The sequence below is a fragment of the Phoenix dactylifera genome, chromosome 8 (genome assembly GCF_009389715.1).
Source record: "Phoenix dactylifera cultivar Barhee BC4 chromosome 8, palm_55x_up_171113_PBpolish2nd_filt_p, whole genome shotgun sequence".
Taxonomy (NCBI): domain Eukaryota; kingdom Viridiplantae; phylum Streptophyta; class Magnoliopsida; order Arecales; family Arecaceae; genus Phoenix; species Phoenix dactylifera.
The window spans coordinates 21013878-21035492 of NC_052399.1; the positions used below are offsets into that span (position 1 = coordinate 21013878).

A 21615-nucleotide genomic window follows, 5' to 3' on the forward strand; every position below is an offset into this window, starting at 1 on the left:
AAATTATAAAATGATACAATCAATTACATGCATTTAAAGTACAACATACATACAGATATCTAAAATTAGGTCGAGTGATGATGGCTCTCGTAGATATCTAGATCATCAGCATAGTCATTAGGCACATCAACCTACCCTTCTAATCAAGCAATATTATAGTCTTGTATATTCATTTCATAAGGAACGCCGAATTATAAGCACTCTCAAATCTCTCGTTGAAGCTTTAGCTCTGAGAAGTGTTTTTTGGCTAATAATACGACTATGGAGGGGCCTATCTGAATATGCCGGCAGCAAAATTCGATCTGTAAGATACTCTAGGATGCATAGGATAGTAGCTATAGGAAGATACCTCAAACGCACCATATCCATATCTGTATTCGTATGGGTTATAGACTGTCTGTGGTTGCAAATAATAGGATACGGTATATGACTTAGAACATGATATATCTATAGATTCTACTCCACGTGTGAGGTCATCTGCAGCTGCATCGTGTCCTCCTGAATGATCTTGAGAAGTTCGTCTTCTCGAACATTTCCAACAGCCACCTGATGCTTTAAAAACACCAGGTGGATCCATAGTAACAACCAGGTTTGGAACCAGGTTGACTCGGTGCGAATCAGTCGGTGCGTATTGAGTCTGCACCAAACCGGTCGGTTCCAGCTAGTTCCGATCGGTAAGGGACCAGTCCGGCCGGCTTGGTATAGGTTCCGACCGATACGGGGCCGGAACTGATATTATGAGGCGAACCGACCCAGTTTCGCACCAAGTCAGCTTGGTATTGGTCGAATAGGGCAGTTCGGCTCGATTGAGGTGATGTTGTTAATCTATTTGTTTAATATCAATATTATCATGTTTCCAAGAAAAAAGAAAAAGAAAGAAAGAAGAAAACAAAAAACGGAAGCACAATCTACTGCATTGCAAGGGAAAAAAAAAATACTCTTATCTACTTATTTGGAGGAGCACTCGTTTTCTGCTCAGCATTCTGCTCTTGCTCTGTTGGATATTTTTCTCGCGGGAAATTTCGTAAGTAATTGATACCCAGATATTTCCTAAGGGGCCGGTGCCGATGCTAGCCACCTGTACCTGTGTTTCTGGCAGCTGGGAAAGAAGAGAGGAGAGGAAAGCAAGCAGAAGCTGTGGTAGCTAGCAATATTACAACGTTCAGGTTTGCATTTTCTTTGCTTAAACTTTCTGAGAATGTTACTGAAACCTGGATTAAATGCTAAAAATCTTTGGATGGAGCCTCTTGAGGAGAGGGATCCTCATTCTCCAGCCATGAGGAGTAATTCAGCTGATCTCTGCTCAAGAAGGATACAATAACCGTCACCTTCAGATACAGTAACTGTCGGGTGCTGAAAAGATTCCAGAATCATCTTTGACTTTTCTATTCCTCTCAAATAATAATAATAATAATAATAAGATCGTCCGAGTCGCCTAATTTTTCTTTTTTACTTCAGCTCTTTCATCGGACCACCGGCTCTTTGGATGGCGGACCAGCCTCACTTTTGAGTGGAACACTCGAGTGAGGCTGTAGAGTATCAATTAATGCGGCAGGTGAATGTCGACCGATCCATCTGGCATTACTGTATCAGAAACAATTTCCTTCTCATACAGTGAGTGGGTTCTATGCTTTGCCTTAACCAAGCACTGAATGCGACACAAATAAAATTAGCGCACCATAAATTACAAAAAAGAATTGTGATCATCCAGTCCAGACTCGCATTAATCTCCACCTCGTATTAAAAGCCGTGTCCCATGACGGACAAGTAGCGTTACTATTATAAAATAAAAACTGATGTTCATCCTCCATTGTTCGGCAACTTTTCGTGTATTTGACAATGATGAAAATGTGTTGCTATCGCATCTGACATGAGAAAATTATGACCGTTTCTGCCTACAGGCATTCTTCAAAACAAATTAAGTTAAAAGAAGTTAATAACCGTTGACTTTTGCAAGTTTAATCATGCAATGCGAAACATCATGATAGAGCGTGCAAACTAGGTTGCCAAAAGCCTCCGCAGTTTGCAATCCATTGTCATCAGACCTGCAGGTGAGTGCCAGAGATCCACGGGGATCTCAACAGGTAAGAGGGCAGCCTAATTCCTTGGCAGCAGCATCGAGGAAAGCAAGCGTCAAGCCAGTTGCGCGCCTGCTGTGAGCTTCCCATTTTATGCATTTCTCGATGTCTGCATGCCAGTTGACGATACCGACACTCAAGCATCCGTAAGAGGGATCGCGGAGGCCCTGGCTATCCCCATGCATAAAGCTAGTGGACTTGATTGGGTTACTGTACATTATATCTCGAAGAACTGATGTGCTGAGAGCACGCACATGTGCGCTTGGATGAGAGAGGCAACGGATTGTGGCTGATAGACGACACTGCAGACGATGATTTGTGAATCATATTGCTTAAAAGTGCATACCTACACAAATGCCGGTTGATTGGAATGAGTGAGATAATTACCTTCAGCAGATTTGAGAGCCCATCTGCAACTGCCAAGCCTGATTCTCCCCAGTTGGCAACAAGAAGAACTGCTCTAGCTGTTGCTTCCAAAAGCTGCTCATGTTCATATAGATGGGAGCATGATCTCAGAAATAAGAATCATAAGACACAAAGCAATAACCCATGTCTATAATGTAATTCAAGAATGTTCACAAACAGAAATACATGCTCGAGGCATTAGACATCAGTTAACCTGATAATAGCAAAAGATTTTAATGGAAAAATAAATAATCTAAAGAGAGAGACCCAATGTATCAAAAAATTTTACTGAATCAAACTTTGATGAACAATATCATATATCAATAGAAAATTGACACCAGAAAGTCAGGGCTTGACATTTGCAACATAACCATCGGGTGTCGTCCCAATGTAGTTCATATAGACTATTTGTTTAATTTTGTTGAAAAAAATAGTTCATTCAGGCATTACCTCTAGCTGTGGCAAAGTGCATGCTTCACCATCAACAAGCATTCCATCTGTAGCACGTAGAAGAAGATCTGAAGCACTCGCGAGAATTATTAGTGCTTCTGGGCTATCATGATTCCTCAGAAGTTCAGCAATCAACTTTACAATTCTCTGGTTGATTCTCCACATTCTCTGACCTTGTTCATCATCCCTTGCAATCCAGGGCTGCAAATCCTTTTCTGCCTGTCAAGAACACGAGAGTCCACAAAAGTGACTGAAAAAAATGGGACAGCAGAAATAGGGCAAATACGATTTAACTAATCTACTGACTAAGAATCTGAAGATAAACGAGTTTTGGACCTGTAGAACGATAGCAGTTGATGCTTTTGTTGGTGATGCTGAAACAACATCGCAAAGGGCATCTACTACCTATACATAATGGAAAAGATGATCAGTCTGACTAATCTTTGAACTGCAAACACAGCAGTTTGTGAGTAGATGGAGGGAGATTTAGTTGGCAAACTTCCGTACTATATATGACAAGATGAAATTCATGTTTGCAATTTCTTTATTTACTTGGACATTGGAACACTATGCTTTATTTTTGTTTCTACGTGAATCTAATAAAGATAGTATGCTACTTTAACTCAAGAAATCTACTTGGATGGGTTGCAAGCAGCTATTTTTTAAAAAGAAAAATCCACATATACATAATCACATGGTATGGAGCAAGCATATTGTTGTATACAACAACTACAAAAAAAACTATGCAAAAATTGCTCTAAGAAATTCCTCGAACAAATGAGACTAGCAGCTTGCTACAATAGATGCTAGATCCACTTATTGTAATAGAGTTGAAGGGAAAAGAAAATAGACGAAGTGGTGCATGAAGTGACATCTAATTTCTATGTGCCTTTACTGCTCATGAATAACCAGGTGCCCTTTTTTTAATTACTATCACAAACATAAGGGATCATGAAAAATGAGAGTAATGCTCAAGTTAGAAGATGTCAAGACCAGGTGACCTCCACATGCAACGCATGATAAGGGATCATGAAAAATGAGAGTAATGCTCAAGTTAGAAGATGTCAAGACCAGATGACCTCCACATGCAATGCATGATTTAGCTCATGTACATAGTCGAACTCTTAGAATTTAAGATGCAATACAATCACTTGAGGCACTGATGGATTTGCCAAACTGACTAGGAACCATAATGCTGACGTCCCAAAATCCAGACATGAATTATATGACAATACATGCATTGAACAGTGAAGATGCAAAGCACAAAGCAATGAAACATAAAAAACACCAGAGAAGACAACTGATATTGGTTATAGGATAGAAGCCTTCTAGATACAAAGCATTAGGCAGTGAATCAACGCTATAGGTGGATCAAAGAGATTAGTGCAATATATTAAGACAAATAATGCATAACAAAGATAGTTGCCAGAACAAGCAGTACAAGTACAGGGATTCTGAACCATCTAAACTCTTGCTATATTTCCACTTTCAGTCTAATCTTTTGATCCTACTGTGTTAATCTTTATCATATCAAATGATCACAGTTTTGAGATAGGAAAGAATGTACCTGTCTCCAGCCTTGATGAGCAGATGTACTTTCTGCTGTCATTTGTGTTTCTGGTGCTGCAATTAATTTTTGCCATAACAATGAAACAACAGAGAAACATAATTCCTGTTTCTCTGCAAGAACAGATCTTAGCAGAGCTTGTGCACTGCGGTTGCATCCTCCATTTCGATCCATTGTGAGAAAGTTCGCTAAATCTGTTGCATCCATTCGCAGACTTGCTATATTTTTCCCTGATCTATCTACAATAACATCATTTAATATAATTTCACATGTTAAAAATGCTCGTGAAGAACTATCCTTAGACTCTGATGACGAAGGATCCTTTAATTCAGAGATGCTGCAACTTGCAGAACTGGATTGTCCTCTGACACTGAAATGCACCAGATCATCCTTCCGTACTGGCACATGCACCAAGTGTGCCTCAAGGGGTTCTGCCTTGTCAACTATGGAGGCAACCATTTTTCCATGTATGTCAATAAGGTGATAAAGAGAAGATGCCCTAGTAGAAATCTCAGTGTCCCACTTGCAATGCATTAGAACAGAGAGAGCATTCATGCAGACTTTGGAACGTCCAAATAACTCAGAAACATGAGCAGCAACCATAGCTGCAGCCACTATCTCATTGGAACTGTAACTCCATGATGTACCAACAGATGATGGCTTCAATGAGAAAAGGGCTTCCAGAATTCCGAGGATTCTACGAGTGTGACAAACAGCAGAAAAAACACTATTCTGTAGCTCATTAAACACACCATTAGTTTTTAATGTTTTGGTCATCTTTGCAGAATTTTTAGAATCTGAATGTGTACCATTTTTCGAAACCAAAGGGCACAGTTGAAGTTCACAAGCCAGAGCACATACAGCAGCCAGCACATAGGAATCAAATGTTGCAACGGGCCCTTGTTTTCTCTTGTTTCTGTTTTTTTTAGGTGCTTTCCCGTTAATTATCTGTGGCCCCTCAAAGTTCTCATCAAGCAAAAGTCTGTCACTACCTGCTGGTCTTTTACTCCCATTGGGCAAAGCCTCGTGACTGACGCAAACGGTTAGCACGACGAACAATAGGCGGGAGGCAAGGTCCGTGGATGCACAAGATTCCAGAAATAGTGAATGAATCATTGTATGAAGCTCAGCAACAGCAAGGTTCTTCATTGTAGACCATATACTGCCATGAGCTCTTGATTTTCTTTGTTGATCACCAGAGGTTTCTGGTGGAAAGGTTCTTCGCAGTATAGCTTCTACAGTAGCCACAAAGATCCTCATGAGGCATGCTTCAGATGGGCTTCCACGTGGGAGATACTCCAATACTTTTAGAAGTGGCAAGTACAAATTCCAAGACAAGGTAGGAGGTTGCAATGGGGTTGCAACTACAATTTCTGGCAAATCAACAGCCGAGGAACTCAGAGGAAGCAGGCCATATGCAGCTTCCCATATGGTGCATATTCTCCATTCAACATCAGGACCATGGGCACATAGCATAGAAGCAATTCCTTGTGCAGTTGCCTCAACAGTGGCTTCAGATGCAGGAACTTCTAGCTGATCCAATTTCAATAAGCATGGATGGATGTTAGGCATAAAACAAGCAACATAAGCTAGCTGAGTCAGCATATTCTTAAAGCAGATTTCGGGCACATGGACAAATAAATCATGGTAGTCAATAATTCAAAAAATATGAAACTGGTAATAGTACAAATCCTTGACTCTTAAGTGAAAAAAATGCCAATAATGCAAAACGACTTAAATTACCTGTTTTTTATAGGATGATATGTAGCCACCTAGAGGTTCATGCTGGACTTGAACTCCTTCAGCATGTCTTAGTGGAGGAAAAAGCAACGCAGGCTGTGAGAGTATGCGGAAAAGTAAAGCAGCTGCAGCATCTGCTGCAATACCAGCTCTCATGGACATTGCAGTGCCAATTGCTCGCAAGAAATGCAAATGCATCCAATTTCTTGGAAGCTACAATATGAAGAACAAGAAATTCAATGACTATATACTTTGCAATCAGAAATACTTCATTGACTTAATCAGCTATAGTGATGCCACCTTTTCTCGTGGAACAGGATGCCACATTTTGGATGCTAAATGGAAAACAATATAAAATATGAAGAAAAATTTGTACTCACACTTTATTTATACATAAATAAAATTTAGAAATGTTATACATCAAAATTCATGGAGATGCTGTACAGCATACTTACCAGTTACCCCAAAATTAGAATAATTGTAAAATAATAAAGGAAGAAATAATCTTTTATCTCTGTCTCCACAGGGCAAGGGTGGAGAGAGAGAGAGAGAGAGATTCACCAGTGGTAATATACAAAGAAGATATATACCAAAGTACCTACATTTCCATTTGTTAAATTTGGTGGTTAACCTATTACGCAAAATATATGTACAGTGGGTTGTAAGTGATTCTTTATATTAGGGCAACAATGTAAAGTATTCCATATATAGAATATATCTAAAACCCTTCTTTAAACTTACTGGGAATCTACTACCAAAGAGTTTGCTAAGAAGGTATTGAATACGGCCAGTATTATGGGCCTTCATCAAAAAACCCATAAGCTGCATCGTAGATGATACATACAGAAGGGAGATGCGGTATGAGGATGAAACCAGCTAATGTAGTGGAAATTATCTAGATGGGCTGTGTCATTCATGGAAATAGGAATAGCCTAATCTAGGTTATATTCTGATTGTCACAATATAAGTGATTAGACCTCTAAGTTCCAGCATTCACGAAGCGATTATAGTAGGCAAATGGTCAAGGTACTTCCTGCATGGTGCCTAAATGGTATGCAGCTACTTACTGCTGATCATTATTGAATAAATGTTAGACGATATATAAATTTATAGTAATATATAATGGAATAAAAAAATAGAAATATCTCAATAGAAATCAGGAAAAAATAAGAAAAATTATAGAGTTCGAGGGATGCATATCTAGAGATTGGGCTTATACCGGCCACAAGGGTACCCACTACGCAACTTGAAAGCTACATGCAAACATAGACTAGAAACTATGCAGGGTGGTGAGGAGGCTGCACATGCATATGCAATCACATAGACTGCTTTTTAAACAGTACTAAAAATGAATGTCCACAACTTAGGATGGTGCAACCAAACAACATCCACAGTTAAGTGACATCTAGAAGTAGCGACTAGAGTGGTCAGTGGTGCTTGATAGGATGCAGGAGTACAAATGAGTCTCATCAGCCAGTTCAAATATTGCCAACTCCAAATGCAATAGAGGAGGACTACGAATCAGTCCCTGAATAGGCTTGAACTTAGGGTGAACCCATTAGTGATCATGGCACCAATAATATATTTTGGCTGCATAAGGAAAGACTGGATCCCAGAGTCAGCAGCTCATGTTGGTGTTGGAACATTAGAGCACAAAACTCTTGCATCAATTGTTCAACCAGTTATATAAAACAGAATAACTGCTGCCCACAAACCCCAATCAACACTACAAACCCCTCTCAATTGCTATAGGCAGGACAGATAGTCTGAAATCTTCTAAGCTATCAAAAAGTTGGCAAGCTGGGGACATATGGACGATCAAATGATGTCATCAAATACAACTAGATAATTTTAACTTAGAAAAGGCTTTAGATCCCAAACAACAATATAGCCCCATAAGCACACTAAGGAAGATAGCTACAGAAGGGATAGTTATGTGAGAGAATACTGATGGGACCAAAATGCGCAACAAGATGAAAGAAAGGCAGTCAAACCTTAGCAAAAAATGATATAGGTGAAGACTGGTACTTTTCTTCCAACAAATTGGCACTTAGATCAGATATATTGACATAGACCAAGAAGGCCAAAGAGCAGCAACCATTAATAGAAATGCAACAGGTGAAGAGCACTTTTTCTCCAAATTTATACCTAGATCAAATACATCAACATAGCCTGATACGTCAGGTCCAAGAAGATGGGTCCACAAGGTAATAAACTGGCATCCAGTTGCTTGTACTAATGAGTTAAATGTCAAAGGTTAAATAGTAACTGGAATTCAGACAAGCAGTAGCCACAAGAATGAAGGAAGATAGAACCAAATGTGCTACAAGGTCGAAGAAAGGTAGCCAACCACTAGCAAAAATGCTAAAGGCGCACATTGGCATTTTTGCTTTTCCCCCAACAAATTTGATCCTGTCAGATGAGCTTTGTCACATGATTTCCTAAAGAAAAAAAACATTGATAACAGACATATCTCAAATAGAGATGGAATTCTCCTAATGATTAAAAAGATGAGAAAATTATCAAAGAACATGAGCAGTATGATGAAAACAGCACAAAGAAAGATAAAATAGGCAGTAATTTTTCCAACTCTAAACGAAGGGGAAGGGGTAAAATGCATTAGGGGACAGTGGATTATCAAATAGATATTTTCAGGTCAATAGGATGTGAGAGTTCCAGTCAGCTGCAAAAACAATGAAAACAAGGAAATTTGTCCGAAAAAAGAGTCTTTGAATCTGCACTAATAGCAGACAGGCAATGAGGTGAGAAGGAGATGGCAGAGTGCAAGACTAACTTCAGAAGGGGGAAAAACAAAAGGAGCCTCGACAGTCAAACATGCTGGAGAAGTGAAAATAATAGTTAATCCAACTCATATAAAGAAAGAAAAGGAAATCAGACCCTAAATTCAGGCTACTGAAGTGGAACCGATCCTCTGATTTGATTCAATTCCAGCAGTCAATGGCCATTGGGCCATTACTGTTTAACAGATTCTGGCAAAGTGGTTCATTGAAGTTGGCAAGGGTAGCATTACATATGTCTTAGTGCAATGATCAAATTTAATGGTAGAGATTATGTGAAGAGACTGAGTCCTGCACATGCTTCTGTCAATTCTCATGTAATAGTCCTGAGCACATATTTGAGCTATTGTACAACGAAACTTGAGTATGATCATAAATACAGAGAGAGGCATCAAATTACATTGAGACAAGGCTCTAAATGTACCATTGCAAATTACAATGTACTAAGTTGTCCAATGTGTAGTATACAGGGACAATACAAGAATGTATAATTTATACATTTGTAGAACAGTATCTCTAAAAGAAACTGATTACATACTATATGCTTTACATACCTAAGATACAACATATCTGATGAGACATTACAAGTTACTAGCATCCATCTTCCCATATGCATTCATGCCAAACTGATTTGAGAGTGTTTGTGAGGAATAATGTTTAAGCTTTACTCATCTAACTACTAAACAAATTGAAAGGAACCTTTTACCTGCTTAAATTATGTGGTGCATCTGGTCACAAATGGTGAATCTCCAGAAGCCATAAGTAAAAACAAGTCCAATCTTTTTCACGGTGTAGTACTAGCCTAAACAATAATATTTACAACTATAAAAAAAAGAAGCATGTACTATCACATATTCGTAATGGAGTAAAACCAGCAAACTTATCATTAAATTGGCATTTAAGTGGCAAAGGGAATAATTATATGAAGTACAGAAACACTGGATAGATATACCACTAGAACAGCATCATATCACATGGGCATGGTTCAATTTCATAGTTCTACACCTACCCTCATTCCACTTGCATAGTCCTCAGCTGCTCTAAGGAGTTCAACAAGTTGCACTGCAGCATCAAGTGCATCTGGAGCCCATGAGGGTGGTGCCTCAAGGAGTCCAAGAAGCAGCCTCTGTGTAGCACTTGGAGTAGCAATTGCATAGTACCTGACTCAGAAAATTTCAGTTGTATATAAAAAAAAATTCAAACATTATAACATGAAAATAAGTTAAAGGTTCAAATATCCACCTATGAAATAAACGAGCATATGGCTCAAGAGCAGGCAGCCCTGCAACTAGATGCTCATCTAAGGCAGTCGTAGGAGGAGGAAGCAAAAGTGCAGGAACAGCAGCTGCTGTTAAATTTGCAGTTTCATAGCGAGCTACTTCCTCATCACAGACACTCAATATGACTCCAGCTCCATTAGCCACAGCCCATCGAGGAGTGGATGGCATAAGTTGAGGATGCTTTCCAGACCCACGACTACAAGCTAGCATAGGCAAAAACTTAAAAATGATTACTAGTTTTACAGCATATGCTCAATTTCAGAACAAGACATGTCTTACAGACAGGATATAGTACAACTATGACAATGTAGTAAGAACTGCTAAGCCTGATATACATTGCTGGCCCTTTCCCAATTAGCTTGAGCTTTTGGGGTCAATTAGCTAGTTAACATGGCAATGGAGCTCAGATTTGCTAGAGTTCATGAGTTCAGATCCCTTGAATTCAGTTATTTATTTATCCCTAGTTATAATAGTTTATCTTTCTCAGTTATTTTTCTGTGTGTCATCCAGGCCGCATGCGAGTGGGGGAAGTTAAATTTGATATACATTGTTGACCCTTTCCCTATTAGCTTAAGCTTTTGGGGTCAATTGGTTAGTTAACAAGAACAACCAAAAGATTCAACTAATAGTCTGCAAAATCTATGAAATATTTTCTGATTATCCCATAAAAACAACTATAAATGCAATGAATATGGATCAGTAAATAGAACCAAAAAAGGTCCCAATTGCATGCAGAAATTGAAGCAGAAAACTAGAATACACAAGAATATGGAAATCTCATGTATCCATAAGATAAACAAGATGAATAAAACTTATACTGAAACATTCCAGTGATAAAAGCAACAATCAACTCCATTAACCAGCTGCAGGATAAAAACAACAAGTACGAAAAGGAAAAGCACATAAAGAGGACTTAAGTGTCAAGCTAGCAGAATAACAAAAATTAAAGGAAGATTGGACTTGCTAAAAAGGACATTGAAGAATCTATAGAAATAACATATTTTTGTTCCATTAATTCTGTCATTTACGAGTAACAAAATGAATCAAAAGCAACTAGCTAATAGGCATAATGAAGCAGTGGTTCAACTCTCAGAATGGTACTTATATACATATTTTCATAGAGAAGGATGTTGCTGTACCTGCATGCATGTATCCATATGACATTACCTTGCACGACGACAATCTAATGTAAGTTAGCATGTTGCGCAGATGAATATTATATATCAAGCAATGATCCGGACCCTTCCACAAATGATTACAGAGAGCCATTTCACTCTCTACCATAAGCTTCACTTGTTGAAGCAAACTGAATCATCTGTGGTCTCCAACCATTCATCATTGAGATTGATGCCAAAAATCTGAAGACTTATTTTTTCCTGTTAGATAATAATTATGCAAATGGACCCAATTCCATCTTGTAAGAATTGCCATGAGATATTGCTGGATATTGGAATTCAACTTACCATCCTAGACTCTGATAGGTTTCCTGTCTGTTGGCTAGCTAGTGCTTTCTCACTATGATATTAGCAACCTAATTAAAATTTTATCCAGATTTCTCAAACCTCTACCTGTTCAGATCTTGCCATGATATGCTCTCATGTTCTAAATTTCACATGCCCTGATGCTCTATCCTGTTTCTAGCTGCACCTGTTTCAGAATCTTGATCTACTCAAGCCAGTGAAGTAGGATTATTTCTCATGTCTCATGATTTATTTGAATATAATCACCAAATTCATCTATAAAGGAGAAGGATACAACCACAAATTTACTCCTCTCTTAAAATCGATGTTTTTCTGTATAGCTTTCTCTTTGTAGGAGTACCAGTTTCATGCTTTAACAATGGTTTCCCAATTGAATTTGCTCCCATATAACAATTGTCACATTTCTTGTATACATGAGCTAATTTTGAAGTTGGAGTAAGGAACCTGTACTCTAAAACACCTTAATAATTTTAATGCATTATATAGAGAGAATTAGGCTGGAATGCTTTTAGGAGCAGTAAATTCCAAATGCTTCCTAACAGAAATCAATGAAGGGTCTCTCAAAATAAAAATCAACACCATTGATCATGATCTAGGATGTATATTTAGAAAGTAGAAGTCATTTATTTTGGAGCTGCTCGCCTATACATCTAGGTAGCAAGGAAATGAACAATAGCAATATAGCTAGTAAGCAAGAACATAGTATAAATCATTTAATTTGCAATTCTAAACTATTGATCTTGATCTAAATATTTCAAAAAGTATGCAGAAAAACATCACAGCTCTTTTGGATGTTTTTAAGCTATATATGAAACTAAAACATGATATCATGCCATTAAAATAATTGATTTTGTTGTCATTTGACAAATGAGTAAAAGCCCTTAAAATCCATGACCTTTTGTTTCTAACTATTCTAGATATCATAGATCGCAATCAACGTTGCTGATTTTTATTTTTAAGGCCCGTCAATGATTTCCATTAAGAAGCATTTGCAGCCAATTTCTCTCAAAAGCACTCCAGCCTAAATATATACGCACACATGTATCCCCATAACTTTTTCTTTCTTTTCTCATGTTTGACACTTGGATACATATCATACAACAATGGAGGGGAAAAAGCTCCAATGGATATAAAAGTATAATAGGGGCCCTTATGAGCACAAACTAGTCCTTATTAGCTCATGCTCCTCCACCAAACCAGCACATTGCGGTACAAAGCCAATACAGATTGGCACCATCCAATATGCACAGGATAGTATTTTTGCACTTCGCACCATGCACATATTAGGTTGGCACAATATGTACAAACTAACATGGTTAGCTCCTGATACCTCTAATAAGATTTAGAACCATTGCGAAATTCCAAGATAGTCCATTCTAGGCATCTAAATAATCATCCCCAAGTTTCCTTTCAATTCTTGACATCCTGATGCCACTCATACAACCAAAGGAGTCCTATTTTTACTCAAGCACACACAAAAAAATTCCAATAAGCAAGGTATTTAAAGGATTATTGAATAGGTGCATAAAGGGTCTGGACTGAAACTGACTAAACTATCTGTAACTCTAAATCCTAATTAAGGTTCCCTAGGAATCAACCCCAATGCCTTATCCAATAAATCATCATAGTTCCTAGTTCCTCCTATTTTTTTATCTTAATTTATTGATTGCATAGGAATGGACTGATCATTGCTACAATCCAGAATTATTCATGAACATACTTCTCTAGATCTCATTACAGTTTAAAGACACTTCAACTATCTCTTTTCCTAAAGAATAGAATAATGAATCAGAGGGAAAATAATAATCATATAAAGGTATAGAAAAATCATTTCTAAAAGTTAACATGCATTTCAATCTCCTGTTGCTTGCAACATTAAACATCTATAAAGGCTTTCACTTGATCCAATCATCAATCAACTCTATATGCCATTCCATTTTAGTAAAATCTAACAAAAATTAGCAGCTTAAACTTGTAATAGAAATTTAAGAATTAAAATAATGTATTTGTTTATATAATAGATTTTCATAATTAAAGAAATGAGAGATCACTGTTAATCTGAAATCGAATTAGACTCCAAAAGTGAACAAATCAAAGATATTTACTCAAAATCTTCACTAACCAGTCATTGGAGGCTTTAGTTCTCCACCAGCTGCATACTTGCCCATGACCCCGCCACACCTGATTTCACAGGCATCATTCAATGATCATGATGAGCACAACATTCTGAACTTATAATTAATGCAATGCCAATATTCTAATGGGAAACAACTGCCAGTGTCTCATACTTGTTGAATAAAAGAAAATGAGTGCTGCTTTTTAGCACCACTCCAGTCCCTGCTCACAGCACCAGTCCTCCATAGCAGTTGGGGTTTGGTGTAGTACACGGGGTCAAATAATTGACAGGCAGGCCCCATGTACCAGCCTGACAATCACCGTGCATGGGTGCCGTGAGTGGGGAATAGAGTGGTGCGGTGAAGCTTTTTCCGAAGAATATTTATTGGTGCGACATTGCATACCACTTGTGGTATAACCAAACTCAAGATTTTAATGAAGGCATGGAACGTACCATTGCTCTCTTAATATCCAACAAAAACAAGAAAAAAAGAGATTTAAATTAGAACATAGTAATTTTGGCTAAACAAAATTTCCATCTTAATAAAACCATCAACATTTAAGATATCATGTTCTGTGCCTCATGCGGATGATATTCAGTTAATTGACGAGATGGCAACAGAACAGATTATTGTTTTAGAATAGAAAAAGGACTCAAACTGTTAAGGTCTAGATATTGTGACATCTAGAACAATAGTGGGAACAAAAAAGAGAACAACCCTGTGATCAAACTTGATCGACATGAGATATCCCAACATGGTTATTTTTTGATAAACGAAATGTATTACATGGTAGAAATAACGATAAGAAGAAAAATATCTATGTTACATTAAGGTGAAGTACCTAGAGAGGGCATGTGGGAGTTTAAGCAATCATTGCATTTCTTTTTTTCTGGCACACAATCATTACATATCTTTGATTTAAAGGAAAATAACATAGTAGTAACACTACCATGTTGTGTTCTTTAGGATAGGAACAACATAGATTAAGAATATTTACCAGGATATATCATAAAATTAGAAAGGATATAGTCAGTATTTAGTAAAAAATTGGAAGTTAGTTCCCTTGATAAAAGATGCCGATTGGAGAATAGTCCAAGACATTATGAAGTATATGCCAAAGTAGGATTAGAGAATAGAATTAGAATAACGATGACACCACGATAACTGTTAAAGTAAAAAACTTGAACTGACAAAAGGATGCATTTCAGCCCAAATAGTTAGAGTAAGGCTTGTTGACTTTAGTTGTGGCTCAAGCTCCTAAAAGATAGACTAAATCTGTAGGACGTCGACATTGTTTCAGCATAATCTTCAAAGTATCACTTATTAATAATTACCCCCAACTTAAAGGAACTCGAGAGAACAGAGATAGGAGTGAACATGAATAGAATGAATTTCATTGACATCTGTGGATATACAAGGAATATGTATTGTTCTAAGCTAGATATCTTTCATGGCTTTATAATGAAGAAGGATTATGCATTGAATTTTTAAACTATATTAGATTCAAAAAAATGTAATTTTGAGATCATATTATCTAATATACATGAATTCCCTAATCTTTTCAAGAGTTCCTCTTCCCTGCTCCCACAGCAGCTCCTGATTCAGGTATCTAAATTTCCATCATCGCAAATTTATGGTGAACTTTTATATTTTCCAACATAAGGGAAGCTTCTATTTTAAGTCAAAAAAAATGAAGAAAGATAATTTGGAAGAATTATGCCAGAAGATGAGTTCTGTGATTTGTCATAAAGCATGCAAAGAAGGAATTGACAGGCTTTGTCTTGATGTCTGAACCATAGACTATTAAGCAAATTATGCAAGCTCTGAAATCAAATTCTTAAATGAAATGCTACTATTGAAAGCTATTTCTGCATATACCATAATATGTCTGTGAGAAGCAATGTTCCCGACTTATCTAACTATACATGATTGAACAGCATCAAAGAAAAAAGAAAAAGGGAATTGCTCACCATCGAAAATAGTCACTTCTAATGCCCAAAGGTGCAGCAAGCAAGATATCTGTAATCCAAGGAGACAATGGCCGCAATGGTTTCCGATCATGCTCCTGCAGAAGTGAATTGGAGGCTTCTTTCTCCTTGGAGTCACTTGTGGGGGCATGATTGCTACAGCTGCTTCTATCCACTTCACTACTATGATGCTCAGACTTGTAAATTGGTCGATTATAGTGAGTAAGCACCCGAAGAATTTCCCCACATGCTAAAGCCCATTGTTCATTATAATCTTTCTGCAATTAGAAGTAACAAATATTGACGATGACATATATACAACAAAACAAATGCTCGAATGTGTTCGTTGGAACTTACAGATCATGATTTTAGAATCAAATGGTGCCACATGTAGTTAAAAAATTGAGTCTACATCAAAATACATCAGACTGTTGAAATAGAAAACCTACACAACAAATAATCAAGAATGACTTACCTCATTATTTTGGCTGAATAGAGATATAAAAGAACTAAATGGAGGATCATTCTTATCATAAACCAATGTCCCATCAATTATACGTGAAAGAATAGGATGGACAATAGCATGGCCATGCTCTGGATGATGAAGAACAAATATTGCTGGAATACAAAGTAAACAGTAAAGATCAGCAAGTTGTTTCAACACGACAGAAATAAAGGCAATATGATCAGTTTAAGCTGTTGCTACTATATCAGCTGATTAATAGGAGTGTGATTCCAGTACCTAATACATCATCCAAAAGGCGCTTTTCTTTAGATGGATAGTAATTCTGGATTAGCTGCACAGGTAAAATCAAGAAGCAGGTGAAGATAAGTTGTTTAAGCATCATTTTGTTCATTCAAATTTATGTTTTATCAGTACGAGGTCCATATAGATGAAAAGCTCATTATGGTTTCACAAGATTCCTGATTTAAGTTCATCTCATGCCAAATTCTCCTAACATGTTTTGCCAATTGACAACCACCTATACAAAAATAAAAAGGTCCATACCTGAGCTACATCTTCTGGGAATTGCTCCGAGGTGAACTGACCAAAATATTCAACATAGGCCACAATTTGTGCCTTACAAAATAGCACAAAGCATATCAGTTTTTGGAGAAAAGAAGAATGAGAAAAATTTAGAAGCTGGCTTGACACAAATAATAATATATACATGCAATAGCTATAAAGGAATAGCTATTTGTTCTAAAAGCAAGTATTGTATTATGCTGCCCCAATTAATGTCAAATCATAAATTCACAATACACCTTCAGATTTCAGCAGAATTGAAGAAACTCAAAGAAGCCCGAAATAGACATAAATGACAAAAAGCAGAAGCTTTGCATGTTTGCATTTCTATCAGTTAAGGGACAATGTGCATGTCAGCATGTCAATTTAGATGTTTATAATGCAAAAGTAACTTGAGAAAAGGAAATGGAACTAATATCGATATTTTAGCATGTAATAGAACTATAAAAGTTTTTTTTCCTAAAGTGTTGTTTTCCTATGGAAGGCAAGACGGAGTTGAAGAAAGCATGCCTGAATATCACACTTATCTTTTTTTAAGAAAAAAGTGCCTCCTATAATTAAGTAATGGTGAGAAAAGTTAACTATTCAACATTCTGTAGCATCAGAAATAGCCATGATAAGTGTGGAATAAGTAAGCAAATTAAGCACCTTACTTACAGAATAATAGAGAAAAGAGACAAATATACTTCCTTGCACCAATAACAAGTAATGGCATAAAGCACCAGATTTGTTTTTCTTTTATTTGCACAAGGATTGCCATGGGTGTAACAATCAAGATTCCATCTTCAATGTAGTGCTTCGTATTAATATTGTAGGAAAAATGTGTGAAAGCTAAAATCTTGACTCCCGACTTGCATATGTATTGGTCATTTGAAGGGATGATTTAAAATAATAATAATAGACACGACATAAGAGGGTGAGCCTTGGTGCGTTGGGAAGGTTGCTCCATTGTGACCAGGAGATCATGCATGCAAAACACAGAAATAATCTTTCTGCATATGGGGGTAAGGCTGCATACATATAACCCTCCCCAATATTGAGAGCCTTATGCATTGGGCCGGCCCTTTTAACAACAGACAAGACATGAAAAGAGAGGATGAGAGTAAGATAAGGTAAAAAGAAGATGAAAGGAGGAGAATAGAGCCACAAAAGAAAGTTTATAAAGGAACAAAGAGGGGAAAGATCAAATATAAGAGTATTGAACAATTTCTCATATTATTTATTGTTATCATAAACGAACACTAGGGAGGTGGCAAACTCCAAGCTCCCAACTTTCGGTACCCAGCCACTTAAGGTTACAAAATATCAGTACTTGGGCATGCCTGCACATGCCATAATCAAGTATAGTGAGCTGTGATAATGAGTTGCAACACAGAAGCACCTGGAATATTGAAATTTATATATAGTTAAAATATTAATTGAAAACACACAAACACATACATTACAGGAATGCCAAAGAGTCCGGCATGCTTGTTGGACTATGTGATTTTCCGTTATATTTAAGGAGATGCTAGCTAGGGGTTCCAAACAATCTATGATGTGACTAAGTAACCTATTATGTGAACACATTAAATTCAGCAATGAATCCTACAAATAACAATCGCAAACAACGCATTAGTGCTCCTCTCCGGCTGGCACAAAGTTGCTTCCACATGCTAGCGCCGTGGATAAAACTCAGAAGTGAATTCATTAAGAACATTTGTAAGGAAGGGAAAAATTGTTCCTTTATGAATTTCTATTTTTTCTTTTGTTTTATTTTTTTACATATGCACTACTAGGATTTCTGCAGATGTTTTTATTCACCTTTTTTTTACGTATGCAATACTAGGCCAGTTGACTGTTTTTATTCACATTTCACATGCCAAAACCCTCTAGATAAAGACATTTTGTAGCTCTGTGTTGGATTTATTTTTGGTCAACATCCCGTACTCTAGCAAGTAGGTTTTTTTCTCCAGAGCAAAAACTAAATACTGATGTAGACAGTGTAAAGCAAGGGCACTTAATCAAGTGGAAGCTTCAAGAATTATACAAAAAATTGGCTTGTATTGAAGATAGTGGTACTACAACATGGTTCAAGCCAACAAGTGATTAGATATAACTAAATTAATATACAAGTAAACATGAAATCAAGCCTTAATCCATTTTTTTGGCATATGTTAGCAGATTTTTATTTGTCTTTGGTTCCTATTCAACAGGAATGTATCTCTTCACCTCCATGGCATTCTCTGTGACCAACACTAGACATATCCAAACATTCTTTGACTTAATCTTTGTTTAACGGGAGGAAACTTAGTTAATCTAATCATTGAACCATGCTTCTGTGGAATGCCAACTTGTGATAATACCTTAGTACTTTTGCGGAACCCTTGGCCGATAATCCTAGAAGAGCTCTTCTGAGAGTTAAGATCTCCAAATCTTGGCACATTTTAAGTTTGTGTAGCAGTATTATTGACACAAATAGGAAAATCTTTTTTTTTTTTTCCGCTAACAAGATAAAAATGTCAAGATAGCTTTCTCTTTTCAAAAATGGAAGGTTTGCCAGAATAGTTGTTTATTAATGCCAAACTCATATTAAATATATACACATGAAACAGGGTTAAAGAAAAATCCAGCAGTGCCCCAAATATCAAGATGTGAGGGTGAAACAAAGAAGGAGAAAAAAGAAGAAATATTTATAAAATATCAAATAAAAATCAAGTGAAGTCATAAGAATATCCTCCATACCTGCCTCTGCCGCTCATCTTGTGGCGGACGCCAGAGCAGAGATGAGAACTGCAGCCCATCGATCCACTTTTCATTAGAAACAGACATTCTAATCCCTTATGAAAAAGACTCAACTCCCTCCTCGCAGCGTTCCCACAAACCCACAAATTGTTCCCCTACCAAGAACCAGAGCACGTGTAACCAAAACAGCCTCCAAAACACCACTCATCTTCGCAATACAAACCAAGGAAACCTAATCCCTGCATCAGAATCGATCTCAACCCCTCGAATCAAGAACCCTCGGCCAACACAACTTTCTTTAAATCCACACAAAACAGAAATCTTCTTCCGATCATCAATCAACCCCCCTCCAAGAGTTCTATCTCCAACGCAAGACTACGAAACATCGGAACTGATCTCGGAAACATCAACGACTCTCCAATTCTCTGCATAAGAAAAAGACAAACAAGTAGGGAAAAGGAGAAAAAGGAAAAAAGAAAAAAAATCTTCTTCACTTCCGTGAGAATAAAAGATTCGAATGGGAAAATTCAAGAATGCAAAGAAAAGGAACATATCCACCCGTTTATGGAAAGAAATCCGAAAAATGCTCCAAGAACTCGAAATTCTTGTAGAAATCAGGCGGAAAATCCAAGAGCTCCACAGGGGAAAAAAAAAAACAGCAGAAAAAATGGGGGAGAGGAGAGAAAAATAGCGGTACCTGGATGGATCGTTGCTTGGAGACGAAGCTAGGGTTTAAGAGCTGTTGTTAAGGTTGGGACTTGGGAGGAGGAGGAGGAGGAGGACGACGACGAGAAGGCTGGGGAAAGAAAAATAGATTTTTCTGGAGGCCGTGGCGTTTTATTTTTGGTAGAGAGAGAGTAAGATACTTCGCCGATCCTGCTCTGGAGGCTGGGCTTCGCCCTCCTGATCGCCCCGCTTACGTGGCACTTGATATTTTTCGCGCAGATCGGAAGGCCTTCTCATGCCATGACATGGATGCACATATCGATCTCCATTTATACATACATGAATATAGGTTACCACTAACCCCGCAAGCAAAACATCCCCCTTAGAAGAATATGAGTCCGAAATGACGAAACTGCCCTCAAACGTTCGAAAGGGACTTGCTGTCTACCTAGAAACGGGGGTTATATCTTTCGCCCGATGGAAGGATTCACCTTTCTTCGCGCGAATCCACCGTTCAAAAACTGTGCTGATGAGTTTCAGGTGCTTTGATAACTGTGCAATCTGTGATCCAATGGTTGACGCCGCAAAAAAAGATTAATCACTCTTTTGCGCAAAAGATGTAACCGAACCCAGAGAGCTAAAGCCGCGGCAGACAAAACTGGATAAGTGGGCGGTGGGAAATGCGTAAGTGGGTCCCATCAATTACATTATTGGACCTTGGCTGTTACACATAAGAAAGGCTAGATAACAAGGTTGCCGGGAATGGGATCCATGGTTTTCTTATAAGATTAGATTAGAATATTAGATTAGACGAGCAGATTGTGCCACGCAAGACAAGTGCTACATTTGAGGTAAGATGATAGGTAATTCTTTTTTTTCCGTCAATGACCTTCTATGATTGAATTCTCTCTCACTTGTTCGTTTGCGAGGCTCGCGGAGTTTTTTTTCCTAAAGATGGTAATCTATGTCTAACCCATCAATCCGACTCGCAAACGATTCACTTTAAGCATGTTTGGATTTGCCATAAATGAGCTTGGATCGTAAATAGATCAATCCGTCTAAGCATGTTTATTAAATAGGTCGAGTTCAGATTTAAACCTTGGACTTGTTTAATCTATTTTGACTCATTTAGTAATTGGGTCGGGTTATGATCCAACCCATTTAATCTAACATGTTTTTGACTGGTTTAACCTAACTTACTTAATATAATTTAATCTATTTAACCCGTAAAAAACTCCTCTAGCCCGTTTAACCTGTATGATAAATAGATTACACGGGTCGGGTCAGGTTACTTATTTAATAAATAGATTAGATT

General features: G+C 37.5%; 1 protein-coding gene across 1 annotated transcript; it reads right to left on the bottom strand.

Moving 5' to 3' along the window:
* Positions 1 to 1718: 1718 nt before the first annotated feature.
* On the bottom strand, positions 1719 to 20608 carry LOC103709749 (protein GIGANTEA-like). Its single transcript, XM_008795242.4, has 15 exons — positions 20332 to 20608; positions 19635 to 20059; positions 16893 to 16964; positions 16626 to 16680; positions 16359 to 16501; positions 15887 to 16161; positions 13922 to 13980; positions 10281 to 10521; positions 10048 to 10198; positions 6244 to 6453; positions 4501 to 6033; positions 3270 to 3338; positions 2934 to 3152; positions 2466 to 2558; positions 1719 to 2380 (listed from the first exon to the last, which is right to left on the bottom strand). Exons 2-15 carry the CDS (start codon positions 19719 to 19721, stop codon positions 2078 to 2080), a joined length of 3510 nt encoding a protein of 1169 aa, XP_008793464.1. The 5' UTR covers positions 19722 to 20059; positions 20332 to 20608; the 3' UTR covers positions 1719 to 2077.
* Between the last annotated feature and the right edge of the window lie 1007 nt (positions 20609 to 21615).